This window comes from Salvelinus fontinalis, chromosome 2, assembly GCF_029448725.1.
Source record: "Salvelinus fontinalis isolate EN_2023a chromosome 2, ASM2944872v1, whole genome shotgun sequence".
In the NCBI taxonomy this organism is placed as follows: domain Eukaryota; kingdom Metazoa; phylum Chordata; class Actinopteri; order Salmoniformes; family Salmonidae; genus Salvelinus; species Salvelinus fontinalis.
In genome coordinates this window covers 34768558-34795636 of record NC_074666.1, presented here as the reverse complement: position 1 = coordinate 34795636, position 27079 = coordinate 34768558, and the positions used below count along the sequence as shown (strand labels likewise).

Below are 27079 nucleotides of genomic sequence, written 5' to 3'. Positions count from 1 at the left end.
GTGCACAGTAACAGTCCGTTTCTCTCTTGTCCAGCTGTGTATGTAGCATTTCACATAAACGCTGTTTCTTGTCTGCATCGATGTAGCGGTCCTTGTACCTAGCATCGAGCATGGTGGACGACACAGTAAAGAGGCTCAGAGAGAATTCCACCGAATCGCTTGTTCGCCGCCTCGAGTACTTCAAAGTGTTTACTTTCAAATGGTACCAAGAATATGCATATCCTTGCTTCATGTCCTGAGCTACAGGCAGTTCGATTTGGGTATGTCATTTTAGGTGAAAATTAGGGGGGGGAAATGGACAGATCCTTTAAGAAACGGTCAGTCAATCCGGAAATTAAGAATTTTGCAGGTTTCTTCAAGTGTAGTTGCAAAAACCATCAAACGCTATGATGAAACTGGCTCTCATGAGGACCGTGACAGGAAAGGAAAAGAGTTACCTCTGCTGCAGAGGATGAGTTCATTAGAGTTACAAGCCCAATTGCAGCCCAAATAAATGCTTCAGAGTTTAAGTAACAGACACATCTCAACATCAACTGTTCAGAGGAGAGTGCGTCAATCAGGCCTTCATGGTTGAATTGCTGCAAAGAAACCACTGCTAAAGAACACCAACAAGAAGAAGAGACTTGCTTGTGCCAAGAAACAAGAGCAATGGACATTAGACCAGTGGAAATCTGTCCTTTTGAGATTTTTGGTTCCATCGCCTGTGTCTTTGTGAGACGCAGAGTAGGTGAACGGATGATCTCTGCATGTGTGGTTCCCACCGTGAAGCATGGAGGAGGTGGTGAGGTGGTGCTTTGCTGGTGACACTGTCAGATTTTATTTAGAATTCAAGGCACACTCAACCAGCATGGCTACCACAGCATTCTGCAGTGAAACGCCATCCCATCTGGTTTGCGCTTAGTGGGACTCTCATTTGTTTTTCAACAGGACGGTGACCCAACACAGCTCCAGGCTGTGTAAGGGCTATTTGACCAAGAGGGAGAGTGATGGAGTGCTGCATTATATGACCTGGCCTCCACAATCACCCAACCTCAACCCAATTGAGATGGTTAGGGATGAGTTGGACCGCAGAGTGAAGGAAGAGCAGCCAACAAGTGTTCAGCATATGTGGGAACTCCTTCAAGACTGTTGGAAAAGCATTCCAGGTGAAGCTGGTTGAGAGACTGCCAAGCGTGTGCAAAGCTGTCATCAAGGTAAAGGGTGGCTACTTTTAAGAATCTCAAATATAAGATATATTTTGATTTGTTGAACACGTTTTTGGTAACTACATGATTCCATATATGTTATTGGCTTCCTCTGCACTTCAGAGTATTTATTTATTTTCTCCTTTTTACGAGGGTCCCGTCCTGCTATCGTATTTTAGGGTTGTCTGTGAGGTAAAGGCCTGGTGGGCTGATGAAACCGAGGGCTGTGTAAATACTCTAACTCTTTAAAGTGAAGGGGCTTTCTGTTAGAAGCTGCTTTTAAGACGTACCGAGTGTTCCCCACACCGCTCCTTATTAATTACATATCTCTACCCGGCCGTCCGCACGACTCGCAGACAGCTCAGCTTAGACACTACAGGTCCTCCACACAGATTGGCGTATGAGCTAGGGAGGGAATGAGAGTCACATTAAGTAGATGTCCGTGTGGATGACAGTGTTGATCATGGTGCCTGTCAGTGTCCTATTTAGTTTGCCAATTGAGTGTAAAGAGTTGCCAGAGATGGGGTGTGGGAGAGGGTCGGGACATGGTAGTAATAGAAGTACATCTATTTTAATGAAGGTGAGGGGCGGAAGGCTGTGGTGTGTGTGTGCATGTATGTCTTTGTGTGTTTGTCTGACGAGAAAGATATTATAATTGAAACCAGAAAGGAGAGCAACGTGTGTGTGTGTGTGTGTGTGTGTGTGTGTGTGTGTGTGTGTGTGTGTGTGTGTGTGTGTGTGTGTGTGTGTGTTCTGGTCTGTGGATGGATGGATGGAGGGCTCCTGTGTGCCTGAGAGCTGTTCCAAGGACGATTGTAATCTAGTTCAACCCGCTTGTGCAACAGATCATTTCAGCACAGACGCCAAGAGAAGACCGGCCGGCCAGCCCATTGGTAAAAATGACTGCTTTCCACTCCAACTCCCCTTCTTTTCTCTCTCCTTCCCTCTCTCTGTCAGTCCCTCTCACCTGTCTCTCTTTTCTTTTCTGTCTCTTCTATAACTGCTCTCTCTTCGTGTCTCTCTCACTCTCACATGTTGCACCCTCACTCTATTCTCTCTTCTCTCACTCCCATCCTCCCTCTCTCTCTATCCCTCTCCTGTCAGCTCTCTATCCCTCTCCTGTCCCCTTTCTCCTCCCCCCCATCTCTTTGGGACCCCTGACTTCCTCTTCCCCTCCCTCCTGCTGGTGTGTAATAATATATTTAACTTTACTGGACGTTCCCGGGAGGAATTCCTGGTGTTTGGTGAACCGGAGTCCCTTCAGTGTGATTTCAGACGCACTGGACAGCACTCATTAATCACCTCACCGTGACGGCAAACCATGCGGGTGAGGGCGTGTGCACGTCTATGTATCTTCACATGTTCCTTTGCTTTTCTATATGTGTGCTTATGTGTGCGTGTCAGCCTCTCTCTCCGATTTCCCCTTCACCAGCAAACTAATCATATGTTGTCGGGAGAAAGTGATTGTTGGAATGTCTGCTATGAGACTGTGTGTGTTTGATGTGTTATTTCTCCCTCTGTTAGTTATTTCCTGGTCATGAGATATGACCTCTGGCATGCTGCTTCCTCTGGGGTTTGACTAGGCAGGGTATGTAGGAGTGAAACAAGTGTCTCAGGCTGTGTGGCCTATAGTGTTTCCCTCAGTCTGTGAAACCAACAGTGTTATTTGTCTACTTTATTTGGTAAAGAGTTTCTATGTAATGCACCTCACAAGAAACTGAATGAATTGTGTGTATGGATTGGGCCGAGGAGGAGAACTGCACTACAGTCTGTACTAAAGCGTTAAAGCGTTATACCTCATGTCCACCAGATGCATCAAACTCTTTGCGTTCCGGCGGGAACGTTGTTAATGGTGCTGTCCGCAACGCTACGTTGGAGATCCCGCACTAGGCTGCTGTGTGTTCTGGGTACAGCATGCGTTTAATATTTTCAACTCGTGCATTGCTTTACCGTGCCGTGGTACAAACAGAAGAACACACACAGACTGCAGCTTGCTAGCTTTTAGCTAGTTGAACAGCGAAGCACATGTGCATCAAGTATGGAAAATGCGGGCTAGACATCCGGCAAAACAAACACATATGCATCTGGTGGACATCAGGCATTATAGATAACAGAGCTGCAGTAGGCTGTATCAGTTGGGGCTACAGTCATTGCCTCATGCACCTTGCCCTGTAACAGTGATGTACAGTACCAGTGGTGTGACAAGAGGGCCTTCCCGACTCTTGCCCTGGGCCCCTCGCTTCTCAGCTCTGGGCCCCTGGCACCTGGGGGTCAGTTAGCGGGAAGAGGGCATGTCTCTTCTAACACAGGATTACCAGTAGAACCTGTCCTGGCTTCAGGGGCTCAGCCATGTCCACTGACAGGTAGGGAGGAGGGGAGGGGAGGGGGAGGAGGGCCAGATGTTCACTCGCACCTCCTGACCTGACTGACCGCTGAGCCTGACAGTGGAGGAGTAGCCAGTAGTCGTACATGCTTAACTCAAGCAGGGCTCTGTGTGTGTGTGTGTGTGTGTGTGTGTGTGTGTGTGTGTGTGTGTGTGTGTGTGTGTGTGTGTGTGTGTGTGTGTGTGTGTGTGCAGAGTAAGACCGTGCCCTGGGCTCATCTCTTCAGTACATCCTCTCAGTTGGGGAGCAGACATGAGCACATACTGACAGGGACTATCATAGGATAAGGCTGACTTGAGCCATAATGGGATGAGAGGAGAGTGTCGTTGTCACTAGGGGGTGACAGCAGGCTCGGCCTGGGGCAGTCTCTCCATCTCCACATTAACACTTCCATCCAGGGGTTTTCAGCACTGTGTGTGTGTCTGCCTGCCCTGCTCTACTAGCTAGACATCTGACTGGCACCTGAATGCTGAATGGGGTTTTTCCACCGAGCCTCTCCATCTGTCTGTCTGTCTTTGATCCCTGAAATGTAAAAGGAGGTGTACAGGCTGTTTGATAGGCCTTCAGTATGCAGCCCGGACAGTTTGGAGCTTGGCTGATATTTCAGTTCAGTGTTTCCCCTCTCAGCTTCTGCTAAGATGTTTTATCCACCAAACCCCAACAGCTACAGACTACACTACAGTGTGACAACAGGGAAGCAATGTATTTCAAAGCACTCAGTCTTGTTGGTGAATCTCTCAACGTTAAACCAACAAGGAATGAAAAACCAATTTCAAGCACCACATGGTTTATTCTTGCTATTTTCAATCGGCAATGTAGATATGTTATACAATTGAGGTATGTGTTAAATTGCACTCCTATTTTGTTATTACCCTCATATTCAAGTCTGGTTATTACTTTATTTACTGTAATTAGGGTTGCAAAGCTACCGGTAATTTACCAAAGTTACCGGAATACACGTAATCTATGGCAATCTATGGTAACTTTGGTAAATTATACTTGAATAACTTTAAAAAATAAAGAAAATGTATTCATATATAGTATATATATTTTTTTATATATGTGCCCATATTGTCCATGACTTTCTATTGGATAGAGCATATGGTTCAAGAGAAAATTGCATAATTAATGAAAAAATAATCTTATCAACAATGGCATTATCAACAATGGCATTATTTTCTCTTCCAACGATTGACTTTTTTCAAAACCACCACCAGTTTGGTGCCAAAACATTTACAACAAAGACATATTGACATAGTAAAAAATTAAATACAAATGTTTTATTGTTACATAGGTGCAGAAATGTGTTTTACAGGGTCAACCATTGAATATGTTCTATATGATAATGACACACAGACGGCCAGAGATACAAAAAGACACCTGTGATAATCGGAAGTACCCAAAAGGGCCTGTAGATGTCTTGTGATCAATTAAATTAAATCCTTGAAAGTTACAACAATTCTAGTAGTTTACTGGTAAACTTTCAAAGTATCTAGTAATATACTCTCCTTTTGGAACCCTAACTGTGGTATTGTTATTACTGTAGTAGAGTCCCATGTCTCTCTGAAGAGCCCCGGATTTGTTTTGATGTTAGAGAGTAGGGAGGGCCTCTGCGCTCTCAACTCCTCAATCTATCAGGATTAGGTTTCTCTCTGCTGTTACCCACAGACTAATCCATGTGTACCACCTACTCCAGTACTGTACACTCATTATCACTGCTCTTCCTTTTCTTCTCACACAGATTCCCACTTTACCCTCGAGGAGAGCGTTTTCAGTTTGAGTACGGAGTCTACCTGATCAACAAGAACATTGCCCAGGTAAGACCGTGGACCACTGTCTGACACATGTACACATATAATATATTTATATATGCCATTTAGCAGACATTTTTGTCCAAAGCGACTTAGTTATGCGTGTATACATTTTACATATGTGTGGTCACGGGAATCGAACCCACTACCCTGGTGTTACGTGCCACTACCCTGGTGTTAAGTGCCATGCTCTACCAACTGAGCTACAAAGCACCAGGCCAACTCAGAAGGTCAGATGGTCTGAGGGTGTTAGGTCACTGAAAGGTTTCTGTGTGGGGAACAGACATAGTGTTTGCAGTGGTCTGTTGGTTTTTATACATGTTTTGGATCGATCACGTCATGTCCATTTGGATTGGAGCCTTGTTACTGTGTTCCACTGATCCTGTCGTTTTGAAAGACCTACAAACTCACAATAAATATGGAGAAACTAGGATGCATGCAAACAGACTGGACTAGAGTGAGGCCCCAGTGTACATACTGACCCTCTGTATGTAATGGCTCAGGATACTGTGAGGGAGAAGGGGACACACACACACACACACACACACACACACACACACACACATATACACACACATATACACACACATACATGCCCCCCTCCCTCCCTTAATCATTGAGCACCAAATCTAACAATTTGCATTCCATTGTGAGAATGTGGAATGGGATCTCCAGTGTATTAAGCAGGGCAATTAACTGCAACAGGTGGCTGGGTTCAAATGACTGCACTTTGGGAGGTTTGGACTTTGACGCACTGCCGCTGCCGCAACCCGTTAGCTAGCTGCTATCCAAACTGCTGCCATCCTCTATCCGCCTTGGTCCAACAACGAGAGAGAGAGGGGGGACTACACACTGCAAATTTAAAATAAGCTTGGACTGAAAACCCAAGGAGGTCAAGGGTGCATGTTATGACTTGCATGATAGAGCAGGACCATTATTTGTTCTGTACACTATGTATGGAGACCCAGAAAATAATGTTACGTGTTTCAAAATGATCGTATTCTGTTCTTTATGCAACCGAACTGAAATTGAGAAAGCTTTTTCTCCCAGTTTGTTTCATGTATTGTTATCATTTTAATGATCTATGAGGGGTTCAGATAAGTAACATTTCCATGGGCTTCTTAGAATTATAGACCAGTGACCTTTTTACTGTGGTGTGAGTTGCTCTAACATCAGATCTGATTTTCATTCCCTCACTTCTGCCTGTCCGCTCTGCCAGGTTTAGAGGTGAAATACTATCCTGGAAGAAGTGTTGAGGATGGTGTCATATGATTGACTTTACTGTACTGTAGTAACTGTCAGGTAGAAAGGGATATGAGTGTCTGTGTGGGTCGAGAGCCTGATAATTCTCATCTCAGACATGTTCTTTTTATGACGTGGATCAACCTCTTAAATCCCCCATGCGTCCTTTACATTTTTTTGTTTTGTTTTATCTTCACCTTATGTCTAATAAATCACTGTGTGTGTTTATTTCATGAAAATAACTTCTTTCCCTGTGCGGCTGGTAGAGCATTGTGCCAGTAACCAAAAAGTTGACGGCTCAAGTATTCGAACTAGCAAGGTGAAACATTTGTTTCTGGACCCTGGCCGTGACCCCACTCCCCGCGGGTATCTCAGGAGCAGTTGGGATATGCAAGAAACCCATTTCCATTACACATTTGTGTGTAACTGGACTAATATAAGCACCCCCAAAGTTATTATGAGCCTCCTTTTGCCATTGAAATTCTCAGTCTGATCACGTGGGTGTGTAGATACAAATTTAGATATATTTACATACACTACATGACCAAAATATGTGGACACCTGCTCATCGATCATGGGCATTAATATGGAGTTGGTCCCCCCCTTTGCTGCTATAACAGCATCCACTCTTCTGGGAAGGCTTTCCAGTAGATGTTGGAACATTGCTGCAGGGACTTGCTTCCATTCAGCCACAAGCAATAGTGAGGTCGGGCACTGATGTTGGGCGATTAGGCCAGGCTCTCCGTCGGCGTTCCAATTCATCCCCAAAGTGTTAGATTGGGTTGAGGTCAGGGCTCTGTGCAGGCCAGTCAAGTTTTTCCACACCGATCTCAGCAATCCATTTCTGTATAGACCTCGATTTGCGCACGGGGGCATTGTCATGCTGAAACAGGAAAAGGCCTTTCCCAAATTGTTGCCACAATGTTGGAAGCACAGAATTGTCTAGAATATAATTGTATGCTGTAGCATTAAGATTTTCTTTCACTGGAACTAAGGGTCCTAGCCCGAACCATGAAAAACAGGCCCAGACCATTATTCCTCCTCCACCAAACTTTACAGTTAGCACTATGCATTGGGGCATGTAGCGTTCTCCTGGCATCCGCCAAACCCAGATTTGTTTGTCGGATTGTCAGATGGTGAAGCGTGATTCATCACTCCAGAGAAGGCGTTTCCACTAGTCCAGAGTCCAATGGCGGCGAGATTTACACCACTCCAGGCGACGCATGGCATTGCTCATGGTGATCTTAGGCTTTTGCTCGGTCATGGAAACCCATTTCATGAAGCTCCCAACGAACAGTTATTGTGCTGACGTTGCTTCCAGAGGCAGTTTGGAACTTGGTAGTGAGTGTTGCAAATGAGGACAGGAAATTTTTATGCGCTTTAGCACTCGGCGGTTCCGTTCTGTGAGCTTGTGTGGCCTACCACTTCGCTGCTGAGCCGTTGTTGCTCCTAGACGTTTCCACTTCACAATAACAGCACTTACAGTTGACCGGGACAGCTCTAGCAGGGCAGAAATTTTACAAACTGACCTGTTGTAATGGTGGCATCCAATGACGGTGCCACGTTGAAAGTAACTGAGCTCTTCAGTAAGACCATTCTAATGCCAGTGTTTGTCTATGGAGATTGCATGGCTGTGTGTTCGATTTTATACACCTGTCAGCAATGTGTGGCTGAAATAGCCGAATCCACTAATTTGAGGGGGGGAGGGGGGGGGGGGTCAACATACTTTTGTATATCAAGTGTATATTTAAATTTTGGCGGATAAGATTGTCTAGACTCTAGAGCCTAACCTGCTTCAAAGTAGTAGGATACATATGCAAATAAAACATGATTGGTCATTGGTCAGAATAATCAGATAATGATGTCATGCTGTGGGCCAAAAACTCCATCCCACCTGATCAGGCAGAAATTCAAGGTGTTTTTTTCACTTCAAAAAGCTCTAACACTAAAATAACATTATCATAATTTTTGCCATATCAGTGTTATTTCGACCTCATAGTGTGGAAACAGGAAATCATGTTTTTGACTGAACTGCCCCTTTAAAAACCTGGCAAGTGCACAGCATATAGGCTCAAACAGCAATATATAGAGTCCCAGTCTTTACCAAACGTTACATTTGTGGGACCCCACCCCACCCCCTGGAATAGCGAATGGCATGTGACTGTGTGTCGGTAAAAAGTCAAATCCTCAGGTTGACTTGCGGTGAATCCATCCGGAAATCTCTCTCTCGTCATTGTGCAAGACAGTCAACATACTGTGTCTGTGTCACTGAATTATTTCAAGGTGAGCTCATGAGTTTTTATCAGTCTAGCATCTTATACATTCCATATGTGACTGGGGGGATATATCCATGTTGAAAATGATTTACTGAGCCGACTCAAAATCAACCTATGTGCACCGCATGGATCAGCTCCCCACAGCTGACAATGGTTGTGAAACGTTGTTGCAGCGCAAGTGGTAAACATTTCATAGTAGATGTAGCGGAACCCACCACAAAGACAGCTCCCCCACCATCTATGGGGAATTGCTGTACCTCGCATGAAACTGTGCATTCCTGTGTCTGATCACTCGGTTCCGCAGCCATCACATGTGTTCCAGTAGTTTGGGGGAATGCATAAAGCGACCGACGCAACACTGTCACGCTTCATTTCCTCCTTTTTACAGTCGATACGGGTTTTCCACAACTCTGGCCGTTTCAGACCACTTTATCTGGGAGACCTGGATTGCGTCCCAGTGATGTTTGAGTAGAGACTACGGTATGGTTCTTGTTAATACTATGAAGGCTTTATTAGGAAATGGCTGCTTCTATGACCCCCCCCCCCCCCCCCCCCCCCCCCCCCATACCGTATTAGAAACACTGAGCCTGGCTTTTCCACTCACTAGTATAATTGACCAATAGAGCCAGCGCTTTGCTTCACGGCCAGGTTGTTATTGTGTTTGTGTTTTGTTCTTTCTTTAGTGATTATAATGCGATCCTTAGGTTGTGCCCGGCTTGAGCTGGGCTGCCACGGTGTGTAGCGTCTTGCTGCTGACACAAAGCAGTGCTCTGGTTACACAGTGAAGTACACACTCATACTGGACCAGTGGTGGATGGAAGACATTATGCAGGTAACTGTCAACATAAAAGAAACACCAACATTGTCTTCAAAACTCGGACAGAACCCCATTTTCGCTCCTTTTTCCTTCCTTGTTCGCTCTGCAAATATCATGTTTCAACACAAACAACACCCAAATGGATCGTAGGATTGGAGTGGAGACATTTCCAAGTTCGTTAACATGCATCTTTGCACTCTGCTCCCCAGTTGTACCTCCGTGACACGATTTAAGCATTGCCACCGTCTGCTGGGTCGATATCGACCGGATGCATCCGGTTTTCAAAGGAAAAGGAAAGAGCCTGTGACGCGACTTCCGCTTTTGGAAGGCAACAAACGCTGCTCAAGTGTTTCTTTTACTCCTATGTTAGGTTAAAGCTTTGCTTAATGCCTTGTGCTTCTCACGAAGAGGCATGTCCTATTCTAGCCCCTTGGAATGAGTGCACTACGTAGTGAAGTGCCGTCTGGCTGCTCCTTCCCTCCAGTTCAGGAGGCCACAGGTGAGGGTTTGTAACAGGGGCAGGAAAGTCTCTGCAGAGGGCAGAAGAACTGAAGCCGCCAATCCTGCGTTTTAGCCAAGTTCGTGAGACTGGCTCTCAGGGAAATTGAACGTATGCTCTGGAGCTGAAGCTCTGCCATGCGCTCGCTCTCTCTCGCTCTCTAGATCTTCTTTATCCGTATGCTCATTGTGAAACAGGCATGTGAGCCTGATTAGATTGCAATAGACGCTAGATGTAGTTTTGAAGGGGGGGGTGGGTGAGGGGTTGGGGGGCACAACAATTAGCAGTAGTGGGAAAGTACCCAATTGTTATACTTGAGTAGCAGCAAAGATACCTTGATAGAAAATTACTCAAGTGAAAGTCACCCAATAAAATTCTACTTGAGTAAAAGTGTACAATTATTTTGTTTTAAATATATTTAAGTATCAAAAGTAAATGTAATTGATCAAATCTACTTAAGTTTCAAAAGTAAAAGTATAAATCATTTAAAATTCCTAATATTACGCAAACCAGACAGCACAATATTTTTTACATTTTTTATTTCTGGATAGCCAGTGGCACACTAATTTACAAATGAAGCATGTGTGTTTAGTTATTCCGCCAGATCAGAGGCTGTAGGGATGACCAGGGATGCTCTTTTGAAAAGTGTGTGAATTGGACAATTTTCCTGTCCTGCTAAGCATTCAAAATGTAAGGAGCACTTTTGCGTGTCAGGGAAAATGTACTGGAGTAAAACTACTTTAGTACTTTAAAGTATTTTTACTTAAGTATTTTACACCATTGACAATTAGCTCTGAATCGCTAAACCGGGGGTATTGCCTGGTCTGGGAGCACGAAGCTCAGTGTTGCACAGTTATTAAAGCAGGACCGACCCGGGGCTATCTAACTGAGGGAGGGGGAAGCAGAAGGCATGGGCACACCACCGTGCCTAGCTCCAAGGCCCACAGGGAAGCCATTTAGAGAGAATGTGGCAACTGTGGCTCCATAAAACCAAGCTATGACTCATGGGGGAGCCACTATGTTTAGTGGTTAGTGGAAGTGCCTGGCTGGGCTGCCAGCATACTGCGTATGGAACAGGAACAGGAGCTGGGACATAGCTAGCTATTATTGGTGGAGCTGGGCCTTAGGCGTCCTCTTATTGTTGGAGTCTAGCAGTTTGAGAGGCAGTACGTGCTCTTGCCTAATTGGCACGAACACTGAATGATAATGAATGATAATCATGATAATAATGGAGGTAGTTGTTATTGGTGGAGCCCAGTGGTTAGAAAAGGAGGCAGAAGGTGTTCTAGCTTGGCTAGCATGATTTCTGATTGGAGAGTGATCTTAACCAATGAACGAGGATTATGAGAATGATGTGGAGATGCCGTCAGCTATTTTTGGTTGTTTATTTGTTTACGTGTCCTAGCCATCCATAGTGTTACAACTGTCCCTTTCCCTTCCTCTCACCCTCTCTCTCTCCACCCTCCTCTTTCCACCATCCTCTACACCCTCTATGTATGCTATGTATTGTCCATTGAGTTTTGAAGCCACCGGTCGGCCATATTGGCACTCCCCAGTAGGAGCAGTCCTCCATAGGAATGAATGGAATTCTACAGTGTTTCAATTACCAAATTACATATACAGTATTGAAGTAGTTTTGTTGTAGTGGGGACAGTAACATTAGTAATCTCAAAATTCAAATTTAAAGAAAATGTTTTTATATTTTATTTTTATGTTTCGCTCAGAATATAATTTAAGTATGCAGTAAGGTCTCTGTAAATGTGGCAAAAACGAATGTAGACATTAATAAATGCATTTCTATAGCTTCCAAAATATTTTGTACAATGATGGGGGAGTGCCAAGATGTAGGCGCTGTGGCTTTAACATAGCGTATATCAATGATTTATATACACACTCATTTACTGATAGGGGGTATTAGTCATTTAGTGTATATATAAATCATTGATAGAAACCATATGAGCCTGACTCAGGTTAGCGTGCTAAAGAGGTAGAACACTACCCAGCCCCCGTCCTCTATATCGCCTTCCGTCTCTTTGGAACCCAACCTGACCTGAATAGCATGTGCACTGCCTGGGCACAGTGCAAGTCAAGAATGTTCACAACGCCTCCATGAAAATGATCACCATATATTACCTTATTTCATTTGTCTGTTATTTTCTTTAATACGGACAGATCTCAGCCAGACCTACAATGGGGTTTTGTGACCAGAATAAGCTGGCAATGATTTATCACGGAGTTTATGAGGACAGAACAGGATGGGTTACATTTTTCGCACGTTTTGTCACTGTTTCCATGGACGCATGTTGGCATTTACCTAAACAGTTGTGTGTTTACCCATGGTCAGTCATCGTTCAACCCACAGGTCTCCAGAATAACTCCCTGTACACCACACTGTGTCATGTACTGTTTCATAGTTCATAGGTCTATATAATGTCTTGGCTCAGACTGTAATATGTAATGTCCTGTAATGGTAAATTGGACATCCTCCACCAATTTACTGAATGACATGGTGCTCCCTCACTTCCTTTCAATGTAATTAATCACTATATAGAACTGGAACTATAATCCTCCACTTCCACACTCTGATCCCAGAGCTGTTCCCATGCCTTCACCACTTTCATCTTATTTGAGTTCCTTCTGTAGGGGAAAGATCAACACAATATTGAATGAATGAATGAATGAGCTGCCTGTGATAACCATCATGGTGTTAGGTCATTTCCAGACAAAAATCCCAGGTTTAAGGATCCTGTTTACTCTTGTTTTAAATAGAAATCCTTGATCAGACGATGGGCCCAGCCCTTCTTGCCGAATCCCAACCTCTCCCAGGGCTGACAAAGATCTCCCATTCATTATTGAAACTAACAGTGTCCTTGAGCTGAAGGCAAGGCATTGAGCAGAAAAGGGCTGACTGGCCATAGATGGTACTGCTATGTTTACCCTCCTTCAATTTAATTAAGATGAGGCAGGTAAATATGAGAGCGAGGAGCATTGGTTCCCCTGAGCCATTCTCGGCTCAACCTTTCAGTGGAGAGGAGTAGATTTAGAAGGAACTATTCCAGGTGTCCCCTAGAAAACCTCTCTCCCTGACAGTCTGTCCCGTCAGTGAAGGCTTGTGGTCAGTGACTCAACCCCACAGCGTGGTCCGGTCAGAGAGCATTCCTGAAAAAGCCATGTGATCACGTCACTCTGCACTCCGCATCGTCCCCTCTAAAACAACCAGTCTCCTTATTTTGTCCCGCCTGCCCCCCCCCTGCAAAACCTCATCTCAGTAAACAGGCTTCTGTGTCCTCTCAAACCCTAAAGGCTAATATGGATAATGTGGAGCTTCAAGTACAGACAGACAGACACAACAACATTCGTTTTCCATTTCACAGGGATTGATATGGTAAACCTGTGGCATAATGGACGGGACAGACACGCCCAGAGATGTAGCCTCTCAATGTACTGTACTTTACTTTGCATTCCACCCTCTACCTCCTTACGTGGAGTGAGGGCAGGGAGGGAGGGAGGGAACAAGTAGAGTTCTCTTTGAGACCGCAGGACAGGTCATGAATATGTGTCTGGTTTTGTTTTAGCCCGGTGGTGAAGAATAGCAGCGAGCCTCAAAGCAAAGTGCCTGCATGCGGAAGAATAAATGGCTGGGTAATTGTCCCTTTACAGTACATCTAATAAGAGGCCCATTCCGTACCCCTGCCTCTGACAATGTGGTTTATATTGTAATGCCATTAAGGTGCCACTTTAAAGTCAATCTCTAACGTCTCAGACTGTAAAAGGCACTTCATTAGCCGACTTGATTTGTCACATTTCAAGCAAGAAATTGTTTTTGGCAGAGTGTAAGTGGGTTAAGTAAACGGTTAGGGGAGAGAGGAGTGATACTGCTGGATTGAGAGATTGTTAACAGTCTAGGAATAACAGGACCAGAGAGGGAGACAGCTCTGACAGCTGTCTAACCTTCTCTCACATGATTTATGAGCCAGAGAGAGGGGGAACTCACCAGACCTGGGTTCAAATAGGATTTGGTTTCTTTCAAACACGTTCAGCGTTTGATTGAGCCTGCCTGGAATCCCAAGACGGGTGGGATTTACACTTTTGGGGCTGTTCCATTGGTTTCATTGTGCTTGGCAAGCTTAATCAATTACAGGTATTTGAGTATTTGAAAGAAAACTGATACTATTTGAAACCAGAGTCACTCTGTTCTCAAAGAGCCCAGTCAGAGATTATATCTGTCAGTGTGTCAGACTCCAGTACCTCAGAGTGCTCTAGACATGCCAAGCCTTGTACAGTATGTCGTGCTCTTTTAAGTGTGTAAGTGCATGACTGTCCATGTTTTAGGAAATGTGCTCTTACTGTACTGTATGGGCAGACATAGAACTGTGGTGAGCTTGTAATTGAGTGGATAGCTGCTGTATTCTTGCTTGCAGTCATACCTCATACTGTATCTCCTTTAGAATCCCTACAATTTGTAAGGATGGTATCTTTCCTGCTCTATGTTATACAGCAGCAGCAACACACTGTATATATCACATAGTTCTGTTTTCTCTATATGAACCAGCCACCCATGGAGCTGGAAGAAATCAGCCACTTGCATCAGGTCTTCTGTATCACACCGCTTCAGTATTTCATAGTTTAAATAAATGAATAACGTTTTCTTTCCTCAGTGAGTATAGTGATGAATGTGTCCAGGCACAGAGAGTTATAGGGGGGGAGTGGGGACAGGAACAACCAGGGTCTCCCCCAGCTTCCCTCCCTCCCAGAGTTGAGTTTACTGTTCTCTGGCCAAGTCTGAGAAGCAGGAGATGTTTCGGCAGGAGGAGAGGGGAGGCCTGAGCGGCTGGCTGCCCGTTTGCTCCTAGAGGGAGGGAGTGTGGCTACTTCTGCTGGGAAATCATGATGCTCTGGTCTGGATGGGCCTGGAGGTGGAAAAACATCCAGAAAGAAGTAGCAAGTAGCTCTGGCCTCTCAGGGCTGTGGGATGGTTCCCGCTAGGCCTCTGCAGCAGCAGTCTAGGGCCTGGGTTCAAATAGTATTGGACATTTTTCAAATACTTTAGCTGTGCCTTATTGAGCTTATCTGGTGCAATGGAATAAATGGAGTAGCCCCAAAAGTGCAAACTCCACCCATTTGTCACTCCAGTCAGGCTCTAGTAAATGCACAGAATATTTGAAATATTTAAAATACTTTTTTAACCCAGGCTGTGTTGGAGCTAAATGCAGTGCAAAAACGCACACCTCTCTCCCAGGGCTTTTCATAGCCTCTCATTGTGTGGTCTAGTCCCGTTTTCCATCACAAACATTGTTGCTAGCTACGGTCGGTACAAATCCAGAGCCACTTATTGGGTAGACTGGTTCTGTCTGTGGTAGAACCTTTTACGACCGGGACCAGATGCACCTGTTTCCCTTAACTCCCTAAAAACATACATTTAAATATTGGATTATAAATGTCACCCAGTGCAGAAATGAGTGGTGTATGGGTGGTAGTGTGCCCAATGTTACCGTCTTAAGTGTTATCTTTCTTCCCTGATATGGTGTTACAGCAATTCACTTCATAATTTAAGGGAGTAGTGGCCCTCAAAGCTGACACAGGTTGCCCATACCACCTTTTATTTGTTGTTGTTTTTAGTGTCTGTTTGTTCGTCCGTCCAGCTGAGGCGGGTTAGCACCAGTCAGTGGTCTCTGTTAGCATGACAGCCAGGTTCAGACCCAGCCATATTATTTATTATTTAACTGGGACTGCAGTTATTGTGCCTTCAGAAAGTATTCACACCCCTTGACTTTTTCCACATTTTGTTGTGTTAGTCTGAATTTAAAATGGATTAAATTTAAGATTTTGTGTCACTGGCCTACACACAAAACTCAGTAATGTCAAAGTGGAATTATGTTTTTTGAAATGTTTACAAATTAATAAAAAATGAAAAGCTGAAATGTCTTTAGTCAATAAGTATTCAACCCCTTTGTTAATGCAAGTCTAAATAAGATCAGGAGTAAAAATGTGCTTAACAAGTCACATAGTAAGTTGCGCGGACTCATTCTGTGTGCAATTATAGTGTTTATCATGATTTTTGAAAGACTACCTCATCTCTGTCTCGGTTTTCCAATGCCTCGCAAAGAAGGGCACTAAAACATGCATCATATTTGCAATAAGGCACTAAAGTAAAACTGCAAAAAATGTGGTGAAGAAATTAACTTTGTCCTGAATACACAGCGTTAAGTTTGGGGCAAATCCAACAAAACACATCACTGAGTACCACTCTTCATATTTTCAAGCAGGGTGGTGGCTGCATCATGTTATGGGTATGCTTGTGATTGGCAAGGACTATATATAAACATAATAGAGCTAAGCACAGGCAAAGTGCTTCCCAACAGACACTGGAGACACATTGACCTTTCAGCAGGACAATAACCTAAGACCAAATATACACTGGAGTTGTTTACCAAGACGACATTGAATGTTCCTGAGTGGCCTAGTTACAGTTTTGAATAAAATTCGCTTGACAATCTACAGCAAGACTAGAAAATGTCTGTCTAGCAATGATCAACTTGACAGAGCTTGAAGAATAAAAAAATATATATATATTGTGCAAATATTGTACATTCCAGATGTGCAAAGCTCTTAGACTTACCCAGAAAGACTTGCAGCTATAATAGCTGCCAAATGTGATTCTAACATCTATTGACTCAGGGGTATGAATACTTGTGTATTTTAGATATTTCTGTATTTCGTTAAAACATTTTAACATTCGTTAAAATTCGTTAAAATTCCAAGGCATGTTTTCACTTTGGGCTATTGTGTGTAGATGGGTGAGAATAATTTTTTTGAATTCAGACTGTAATACAACCGAATGCAGAATAAGTCAAGAGGTATGAATACTTTCTGAAGGCACTGTATACATATGTCACCGTCCTGTGGTTTCCAATTTAGAGCCTGTGAGGGGAGCGTGGGCCGTCAGCACGCTGTGATTATGCCTGGGCTGCCAGGTTTTTACAGGGATTCCTCTGGACAGCGTCCTATGGCTTTATGAAACACTTCAATTCCTCTTATTGCATTTCCACTGTTTGAGGTCAGTAGCTCAGGATCTGCCTATCACCGCAAAGAGGTGCCAGAGCAGCCCACTACACTTAATATATGGGTGGAAGAAGGCCTAATCATGCTTACTGTTTCCCCATAGACACTTTCTCTCTCTCTCTGTGTGTGTGTGTGTGTGTGTGTGTATGTGTGTGTGTGTGCGTGCTATTGTCTTTGCAAGGGAGACAGAAACTCAATTGTTGCAAACTGGAAGTTAAAGACATAGATAAGGACAAACGGATCAGTGGGGAGAGTTGGTTCCTAGTCAAGCTCTACTTTTCTTGCCAATTGGAATTCCTACATTAATGGGAATTTATTGATAGCGGTCTATTCACAATTGGCCTGAAAATGTGTCATAATCTGATGACACTGTTACAGTATGATGAGTTATGAAAGGTGTCATGTTGCATCCTCAGTGCAAAGCTGTAGTGAAATCATATCATTATCGAAGTGTTTAACTGTGTGCTTTTGAGGATCCCTCCTTTTCTGTCAGAATCTGGGCTGTGGGCTCTACTCTGTCATTTAACTGAATAGTGGAATCTGGGCTGTGGGCTCTGCTCTGTCATTTAACTGAATAGTGTGGCTGAAGTTTCCAGCTGCTTGAGATTTGTAGCTGAGGGTCTTTGTTTGCTGGAGTCTTGCTCCAGAGATTCCTGGGTTCATATTGTTTTTAAACTCTTTAAAATGTTTTGAGCATTTGATTTAGCCTGCCCCGGACTGCCAGATGCGCTCGGTTTGCACTTTTTGGACTACTCTATTGGTTCCCTTTCACTAGATAAGCTCAATCAAGCACAGGTGAAATATTATAGGTATTCTAAATACTATTTGAACCCCAGCCGCTAGGCTACATGTTGGGCCCCTCTAAGCATACAGCCATTTCAAAATGATAACTTCAACAACAACAAAAAAACTCACCCAGCCAGTTCCACATCAAAATGCATTTTCATAATATCGGTGGAATGATAGTGTCTGTTGTGATTAGATTGGTCATCTTATCAAAGCCATGTCATAACGTGTAAAACTGACCGGTCGTTTTTTCAGCCCAACATTATTTTTCATTACTTTTTTGGGGGAGTGAGGTCTTCAAAGCAAAAGAGATTCTGTACTCGTGGGTGTTTGGGCCGGCCAAGCACGAGGCTCGTGTTTCTCCCCCTCGTTGTGTGAATCGGTGAGGAGCTGAGACCAAGTATATTTTATGTCAGCAAGTTTAGAAAACGTGTTGTTCTAGTTAATTCATCAAACTGCTCTGTGCGCCTTGCCTTTATCGTGTGCGTTCTGGCTAAATGGCGTTCCTTCATCTACAAGGCCTATTCCACCTTAAAGAAATGAAACAGCTTTTGGAATAAAACAATGCTGAGGTCATCTGGTCAATATTTCAAAAAATTGTCAACCATCCTGGCTGGGTTGTGTTGAGCGTCTCTCTCTCTCTCTCTCCATCACTATTCACTCATCCTCTCCATGTGGATCTCATTAAGGTCTTTCTTACCTCTTCTCTCCTCAGAGCGGCAGTCTTTCATCCGATTTAACAGATCTGCTCCTCAAACTCTACTCATTGTGAAGGAATAAACAAACCCCAGCAGAATCAATCTGATTCTCTCTTCCTTCTCTCCCTTAAACATGTATCCCACAAACACAGGCATTGTGGGGATGTCAGACTCTCTCCACACTCCCCTCCCTCACTCTCCGTCAAATAAAATCCCACCCCATTAGAGAGACTCCCTTCCCAGCACCCCTGATGTCAGGCTGCATTACTCTGGATGGGAGAGTGAGGGTTATGGATAGTGTCAGTCGGCCAGGCCTTACTGTCATGTCATCCCTCCGTATCAAGCCAAACCCATTTCTCACTCTATTAATGAAGCGTCTGTGATGAACTGGGCTGTAGCTGGGGCAGAGGGCCCCTGACTGTCCCAGGGCCCACATAATAATTTCACAGTTGTTTGAGAAAGAGGAGTTAAGTGACTAATGAAAGAGCCTGTTAAATAAACACTGCCTAACTTTAAAAGGGGTATAGAGGTACCACCCTCCCTCCTACACAACAATACTAATTGTTGTAGGCTGCCACTCAGGGTGTGGGCTGTAGGTCGCCATGGAAACGCCTCTTTGGTTTAAACATGTCTAAGCCTCTGTTGGTCGGTTGTTGGGCTCGCTATAGCTTGTCTGGGTGGAGAATAATTGTGCCCCTTGTCCCACGAGCTACGCGCAGCTACCCGTACTGTGCCCAAAGGTGCCACCCAGTAACAATACTTAACCAGACGTAGCTAAGTACAGTGTATTCAGACCCCTTGACTTTTCCCACATTTTGTTAAGTTACAGCCTTACTCTAAAATAGATTCAATTGTTTTTTCCCCTCTCATCAACCTACACACAAGACCCCATAATGACAAAGCAAAAACAGTTTTCTTATATCAAATGTATCAAATCTATATAAGTATTCAGACCCTTTACGCAGTACTTTGTTGAAGCACCTTTGGCAGCGATTAAAGCCTCTAGTCTTCTTGGGTATGACACTACAAGCTTGGCACACCTGTATTTGGGGAGGTTCTCCCATTCTTCTCTACAGATCCTCTCAAGCTTTGTCAGGATGGTTGGGGAGTGTCGCTGCACAGCTATTTTCAGGTCTCACAAGAGATGTTCGATCGGGTTTAAGTCCGGGCTCTGGCTGGGCCACTCAAGGACTTTGAGACTTGTCCTGAAGCCACTCCTGCGTTGTCTTGGCTTTGTGCTTAGGGTCTTTGTCCTGTTGGAAGGTGAACCTTCGCCCCAGTCTGAGATCCTGAGCGCTCTAGAGCAGGTTTGCATCAAAGATCTTTCTGTACTTTGCTCCGTTCATCATTCCCTCAATCCTGACACGTCTCTCAGTCCCTGCCGCTGAAAAACATCCCCACAGCATGATGCTGCCACCACCATCCTTCACCGTAGGGATTGTGCCAGGTTTCTCCAGACGTGACGCTTGGCATTCAGGCCAAAGAGTTCAATCTTGGTTTCATCAGAACAGAGAATATTTTTATTTTGCAACTCTTCCTAGAAGGCCAGCATCCCGGAGTCGCCTCTTCACTGTTCACGTAAAGACTGGTGTTTTGCAGCTACTATTTAATGAAGCTGCCAGTTGAGGACTTGTGAGATGTCTGTTTCTCAAGCTATACACTAATGTACTTGTCCTCTTGCTCAGTTGTGCACCGGGGTCTGGTTAGAGCCTGTTTGCACTGTTCTGTGAAGGGAGTAGTACACAGCGTTGTTCGAGATCTTCAGTTTCTTGGCAATTTCTCACATGGAAGAGCCTTCATTTTTCAGAACAAGAATAGACTGAAGAGTTTCAGAAGAAAGTTCTTTGTTTCTGGCCATTTTGAGCCTGTAATCGAACCCACAAATGCTGATGCTCCAGATACTCAATTCGTCTAATGAAGGCCAGTTGTATTGCTTCTTTAATCAGGACAACAGTTTTCAGCTGTGCTAACATAATTGCAAAAGGGTTTTCTAATGATCAATTAGCCTTTTAAAAGGGATCAACTTGGATTAGCTAACACAATTTGCCATTGGAACACAGGAGTGATGGTTGCTGATAATGGGTCTCTGTACGCCTATGTAGATATTCCTTTTAAGAAATCTGCCATTTCCAGCTACAATAGTAAATTACAACATTAACAATGTCTACACTGTATTTCTGATCAATTTGATGTTATTTTAATGGACCAAAAATGTGCTTTAATTTCAAAAACAAGGAAATGTCTAAGTGACCCCAAACTTTTGAACAGTAGTGTATGTAAGTAAGGTATTTGTTTTTTATTTTTAATGCGTTTGCAAACATTTCTAAAAACCTGTTTTCACTTTGTAATTTTGGTGTATTGTGTAGATTGATGAGGGAAAATATTTTTTTAAATACATTTTAAGATAAGGCTGTAACATAAGAAAATTTGGAAAAAGGGAAGGGGTCTGAATACTTTCTGAATGCACTGTATGTACCTATTTACTTACTTTGTATGGAAAAATCACCTGCATACTTACACACTTAAAAAAAAATATGAAATTAAAAGCCACATACTTTACTACAGTACTTAAAGGAAAACTCAACCCCAAAACTATATTTTGGTATTAGTTTCATTAGTCCATTGTTGATATAGTCCCAAAATGTTTTGCATGTCAGCAGTCAAGTTTTCAAGATATGTAACTTTCAAAATACAAAAGACTATATCAACAATGGACTAAGATAGTTTTGGGGTGGAGTTTTCATTTATAGGAGTATGAAAGACTCAGTCTGAGGAACACTCGACCTCATTCTCTCTTCCCTCTATGAGAACAAATGGAACACACTGGAGGGGTTGGCCTCCAAAAAACATGCTGGATAATAGGTGAGGTTATCCTTAAGCAGTAAAGCATGAGAACCTGGGGATTATCGTGAGAATAACATCCGTCTAAGGGCTGTTCTTAGGTCCGACACGAAGCGGAGGGCCAGGTAAACAGGATTTAGGAGGGTGTTTTTCATGATAATCCCTGGGTTCAGGTGCCTTATTGCTTTTATGAAACGGTTGCCAAAATAAATAAAAAACTATTTACCACGTTTTCATTCAACTTTATTTGAATGAGGAATTTTTATTTTATTTCACCCTTCCACCAGACAACATACTCCAGGCAAAAACCAGTCATTAGTTCTGAGATTCTGAAGTTGCGAGCTGGTCGTCGACTATATTGGCATGGTCGCTAGCCAAGCGATGTGTTGTCCGTTCCAAGCAAAAAAGGTTGTTATGCAAGATGGCAACTTCTCCTTTGCTTGATAGCAAACTAAAGCTAATACGGATCAAGCAGCTGAAATGGCACAAACTATGTGCATTTTTGTTTGTTTTACTTGTTTCTATTGCTATTTCTTTGCATATATCCATTATAATTATGTCCATTATAACTTATCCATTATAATGATCCTGATAAATGGTAAATTAATTTGCCTGGCTCAGAGAAGCTGTCCGTCTTATCCGGATATGTTCATTCTGTATGGCACGGTGTAGATCGCAAAAAAAAACTGCAACATTGTTGCACAGGTCAGAGAGGCAGGCAGCAAGGTTTAGACAAACCCCGTCTGTTGCAAACAAAATGCTAGGCTAGAAGCAAGGGGAAATAATGTCAAGACACTTTTTTCCAGGGGAGATGAAGTTTATGAATTGCCTGGCTGGGCTGCGGAACAGTAGACGTACATTGATAATTCAAATGGAACTGTTAACATTACCCAAGGATTGTCGTGATTAACCCTGCTATCAACCATTCAGGATCCACACAACCTGTTTTATAATTAGTTTTTTGGACTGAACAATACCGTTAAACAATCTTTTAACCATATATATATATATATTTTAAGTATCCTTCTTGAAGTTTTGGCCAGTAGCTCTGATAATGTTTTGCACCATTTGAAAGGCAGCCAGTTACCTTACATGAAAGGCCCAGACTTTCAACATTTGTGCTCTTCACTTATTTTCCAAAAGAGGACAGAGAGAGGGGGGAAAGATTCTAATACAAAACCCCATGTCTTTTCTCATAACATAATGTGCCTCCCTGCCAGTTGGCAGGGAGTTGAATCGCACACAGGGATAATGTGGATGTTCACACACACACACACACACACACACACACACACACACACACACACACACACACACACACACACACACACACACACATGAACAATGGTGTGATCTTGGTGGGTGACATTATACCAGTACACATCTGATATTAAGTGTTTTGTGCCTGATTTTGGCCGGTGCGAATGAGGGTTGGCAGTGAGTGACTGGAGAGGAATTAGAGAGAGTGAATGTAATCGTTGTAAGATAGCTAGGCAAACAACTTAAAGTTATGAGTTATTACAAGTGGAGTCTAAAGGTTCAGAACAGGGTGAACTTTGGACAGGCTTTGATATAGAGCGAATATAATCAGTTTATTTGGATTTGCTCGTCTAGTCGAAGATTACTTCTCCCTTATCTGATATAAAACAAATAAGGCGGCAAACACAATTTTTTAGTTTAGCAACAAGAAATGTCTGCAGGGCCCTTGGCGTAAAATTAAATATTATTCGAGTTTGCCGCAGAGGAACATCTGTTTGGAATTGTTTGATGGAATGCTTTGGTGATTAGGCATAGCCCTCGATTCTTACAGTAGCGGTGAGTGGGTAAAATCACTGGAGAAGCCAGCAAAAATTATTGCGCTGTTTGCTCTATAACCTGGAAAATGACTGAGGATAATAGCAGATGATATTGCCACTACTATTTGCCATATCTTCAATTTAAGCCTACTAGAAAGTGTGTGACCTCAGGCCTGGAGGGAAGCAAAAGTTATTCTCCTACCTGAGGAAAGTAAAGCCCCCTTTACTGGCTCAAATAGCCAACCAATCAGCCTGTTACCAACCCTTTGTTAACTGGTGTTTCACCAGAGGCAATGTTATTTTACAGTAAACAAATTGACAGCAGACTTTCAGCAGGCTTATGGGGAAGATCATTCAACAAGCACAGCACTTACACAAATGACTGATGATTGGCTGAGAGAAATTGATAATAAAAATATTGTGGGGGCGGGGCCTCCCGAGTGGCGCAGCAGTATAAGGTACTGCATCGCAGTGCTAGAGGCATCACTGCAGATCCGGGTTCGATCCCAGGCTGTGTCGCAGCCGGCCGCAACCGGGAGACCCATGAGGCGGCGTACAATTGGCCCAGCATCGCCCGGGTTTGGGGAGGGTTTGGCTGCCCAGGATGTCCTTGTCCCATCATGCTCTAGCAACTCCTGTGGAGGGCCGGGCATGCACGCTGACACGGTCGCCAGTTGGACGGTGTTTCCTCCGACACATTGTTGCGGCTGGCTTCCGGGTTAAGCGGGCAGGGTGTCAAGAAGCAGTGCGGCATGGCTCTCCGAGTCCGTATAGGAGTTGCAGTGATGGGACAAGACTGTAACTACCAATTGGCTATCACGAAATTGGGGACAAAAAGGGGTAAAACATACAAATTAAAATGTGTTATTTATTTTTTTTATACAAAAATATAAGTTGTGGATGCTGTTTTTTTAAACTTCAGTGCGGATTTTGACATTAACGATCATAGTCTGATGCTGGAAAAGCGTATGTGTTATGGCTTTACACTCCCTGCTATATTGTTGATAAAAAGTTGCCTGTCTAGCAGAACAGAGAGGGTGTTCGATAATTGAAGCCTTGCCAACATAATCCAGGTAGAATCAGGAATTCCCCAGGGCAGCTGTCTAGTCCCCTTGCTTTTTTCAATCTTTACTAACGACATGCTACTGGTTTTGAGTAAAGCCAGTGCGTCTATGTATGCGGATGACTCAAAACTATACACGTCAGCTACCACAGCGACTGAAATGACTGCAATACTTAACAAAGAGCTGCAGTTAGTTTCAGAGTGGGTGGCAAGGAATAAATTGGACTTAAATATTTCCAAAACGAAAAGCATTGTATTTGGGACAAATAATTCACTAACCCTAAACCTCAACTAAATCGTGTAATGAATATTGTGGTGATTGAGCAAGTTGAGGAGACTAAACTGCTTGGAGTAACCCTAGATTGTTAACTGTCATGTCAAAACATATTGATACAACAGTAGCTATGATGGGGAGAAGTCTCCCCATAATAAAGTGCTGCTCTGCATTCTTAACAGCACTATCAACAAGGCAGGTCCTACAGACCCTAGTTTTTCCACACCTGGACTACTGTTCAGTCGTGTGGTCAGGTGCCACAAAGAGGGACTTAGGAAAATTGCAGTTGGCTCAGAACAGGGCAGCATGGCTGGCCCTTAGATGTACACAGAGAGCTAATATTAATAATATGTCAATCTTTCCTGGCTCAAAGTGGAGGAGAGATTGACTTCATTACTACTTGTATTTGTGCAAGGTATTGACATGTTAAATGCACTGAGCTGTCTGTTTGAACTACTGGCACACAGCTCGGACACCCATGCATACCCCACAAGACATGCCACCAGAGGTCTCTTCACAGTCCCCAAGTGCAGAACAGACTGTGGGAGGTGCACAGTACTACATAGAGCCATGACTACATGAAACTCTATTCCACATCAAGTAACTCATGCAAGCAGTAAAATTTGATTTTTTTTAAAACAACATAAAAATACACCTTGTGGAACAGTGGGGACTGTGAAGCAACACAAACAGGCACAGACGCATGCATACAAACGCACGATAACATACGCACTATACACACACGTACACATGGATTTTGTGTTGTGGATATGTGGTCGTAGAGTAAGGGCCTGATGGCACACACTTCACATGTTGTGAAATCTGTTGTGAATGTATTGAAATGTTTTAAAAATGTATAACTGCCTTAATTTTGCTGGACCCCAGGAAGAGTAGCTGCTGCCTTGGCAGCAGATAATGGGGATCCATTACAAATACAAACCTGTTAGTTCATATGCCTTGCGACCGTGATATATAGGCCTAACGGCCCAGATAATAAGAAGAGACAGTGGCAGAATAAATTCAACCACATCTTTGTTTCATCACAAAACCAGAGAGCAACCTCTGTCTGGTGAAGTCCACAAAGCATATTGCATGTAACAAACAGTTACATGACCTACAGCATGGTCAACAAGTTCATGTTTCCGCCATTTTCAGACCACCAAACAACTATTGATTTAGAACCACCGCAAGTCGCAAAGAAAACAGGAGCTGCGCCCACTACTTCAATATTTCATCATCAAATCACCTATGCTTATTCTAATACAGTGACAACTAAAAGATACCAAAAACAATTCAGTTCAATCAACGTAAGCTAGATATGACGTGGCTGTCCATGGTTCTGATTTCTGTGCGTGCGCATTCGTGCAAGTAGAAAAAATGTTGACCCACCCCACTTGTAGAGAAACGCCAATGCCATCCTCTGCTCTTTCTTGTTGACGAAATGGTCTATCACTCTGTCATACTTTACACGCTTTTTTTTGTGCTTGCTTGCTAGTCTAACATCCTTTCATGTGCAATGTTAGCTAGTTAACATTAGCCTTCTACATCAAGCTACATATTGAACTTTAATCCTATCAGGCCACGGGCACAATCAATGGTTGGATCAGAATCGCCGTTATAATCATTGGCCAGAACTGAGATTTAAGTAAAACCACAAGTCCAAATCCCTATTGCCATCCATGGCTAATTTAGAAAAGGGCCAATTTTAGCTAGCTGGCTAGATAGTCACCGGAGGACAACAACACAACGAGATGCAACAATTCATGTTGTTTCTGTCAGTGACGTATGCTCTCTGTGATTTGATAGGACTGACGCCAAATCCAAACTGACTTCCATTGACACTTTCTTTTTTGGTGCGCCGGGACAATTCACAGTTGAACTCACTCAATTTAGCTCAATGCTGATTTGCTATTCTTTTTTACTTTTTTTTTATCAAGGGAGGCCAAATGCTCGCCGGCTTTCGCCTTATTCAATACCACAGGCAGCAACAATGTCATACTCTTGGACCAGACAGTGTCAGATATATGGCCTACACATACAGAGACAGAGGGGAGCTGTTTTGCTCGCTCAGATTTTTAATCTTGTGAGATACATTCAGGCTCTTGCGAATTGAAGGCAAATAAAAATTAAGAACACCTATTCATTCAAGGGTTTTTCTTTATTTTTGCTATTTTCTACATTGTAGAATAATAGTGAAGACATGAAAATTATGAAATAACACATATGGATTAATGTAGTAACCAAAAAAGTGTTAAACAAATCAAAATATATTTTATATTTGAGATTCTTCGAATAGCCACTCTTTGCCTTGATGACAGCATTGCGCACTGTTGACATTATATCAAC

General features: G+C 43.3%; 1 protein-coding gene across 1 annotated transcript in view; it reads left to right on the top strand.

Annotated features, from left to right (window-relative positions):
- LOC129867020 (UV radiation resistance-associated gene protein-like) overlaps positions 1-27079 on the top strand; it is a gene marked incomplete at its 5' end in the record, with an annotated part of 86275 nt that overhangs the window by 20308 nt on the left and 38888 nt on the right. Inside the window, one exon of the mRNA XM_055940124.1 lies at positions 5310-5385. Within this exon, the coding sequence (XP_055796099.1) occupies positions 5310-5385 (76 nt within the window). The remainder of the gene's footprint in view (positions 1-5309; positions 5386-27079) is intronic.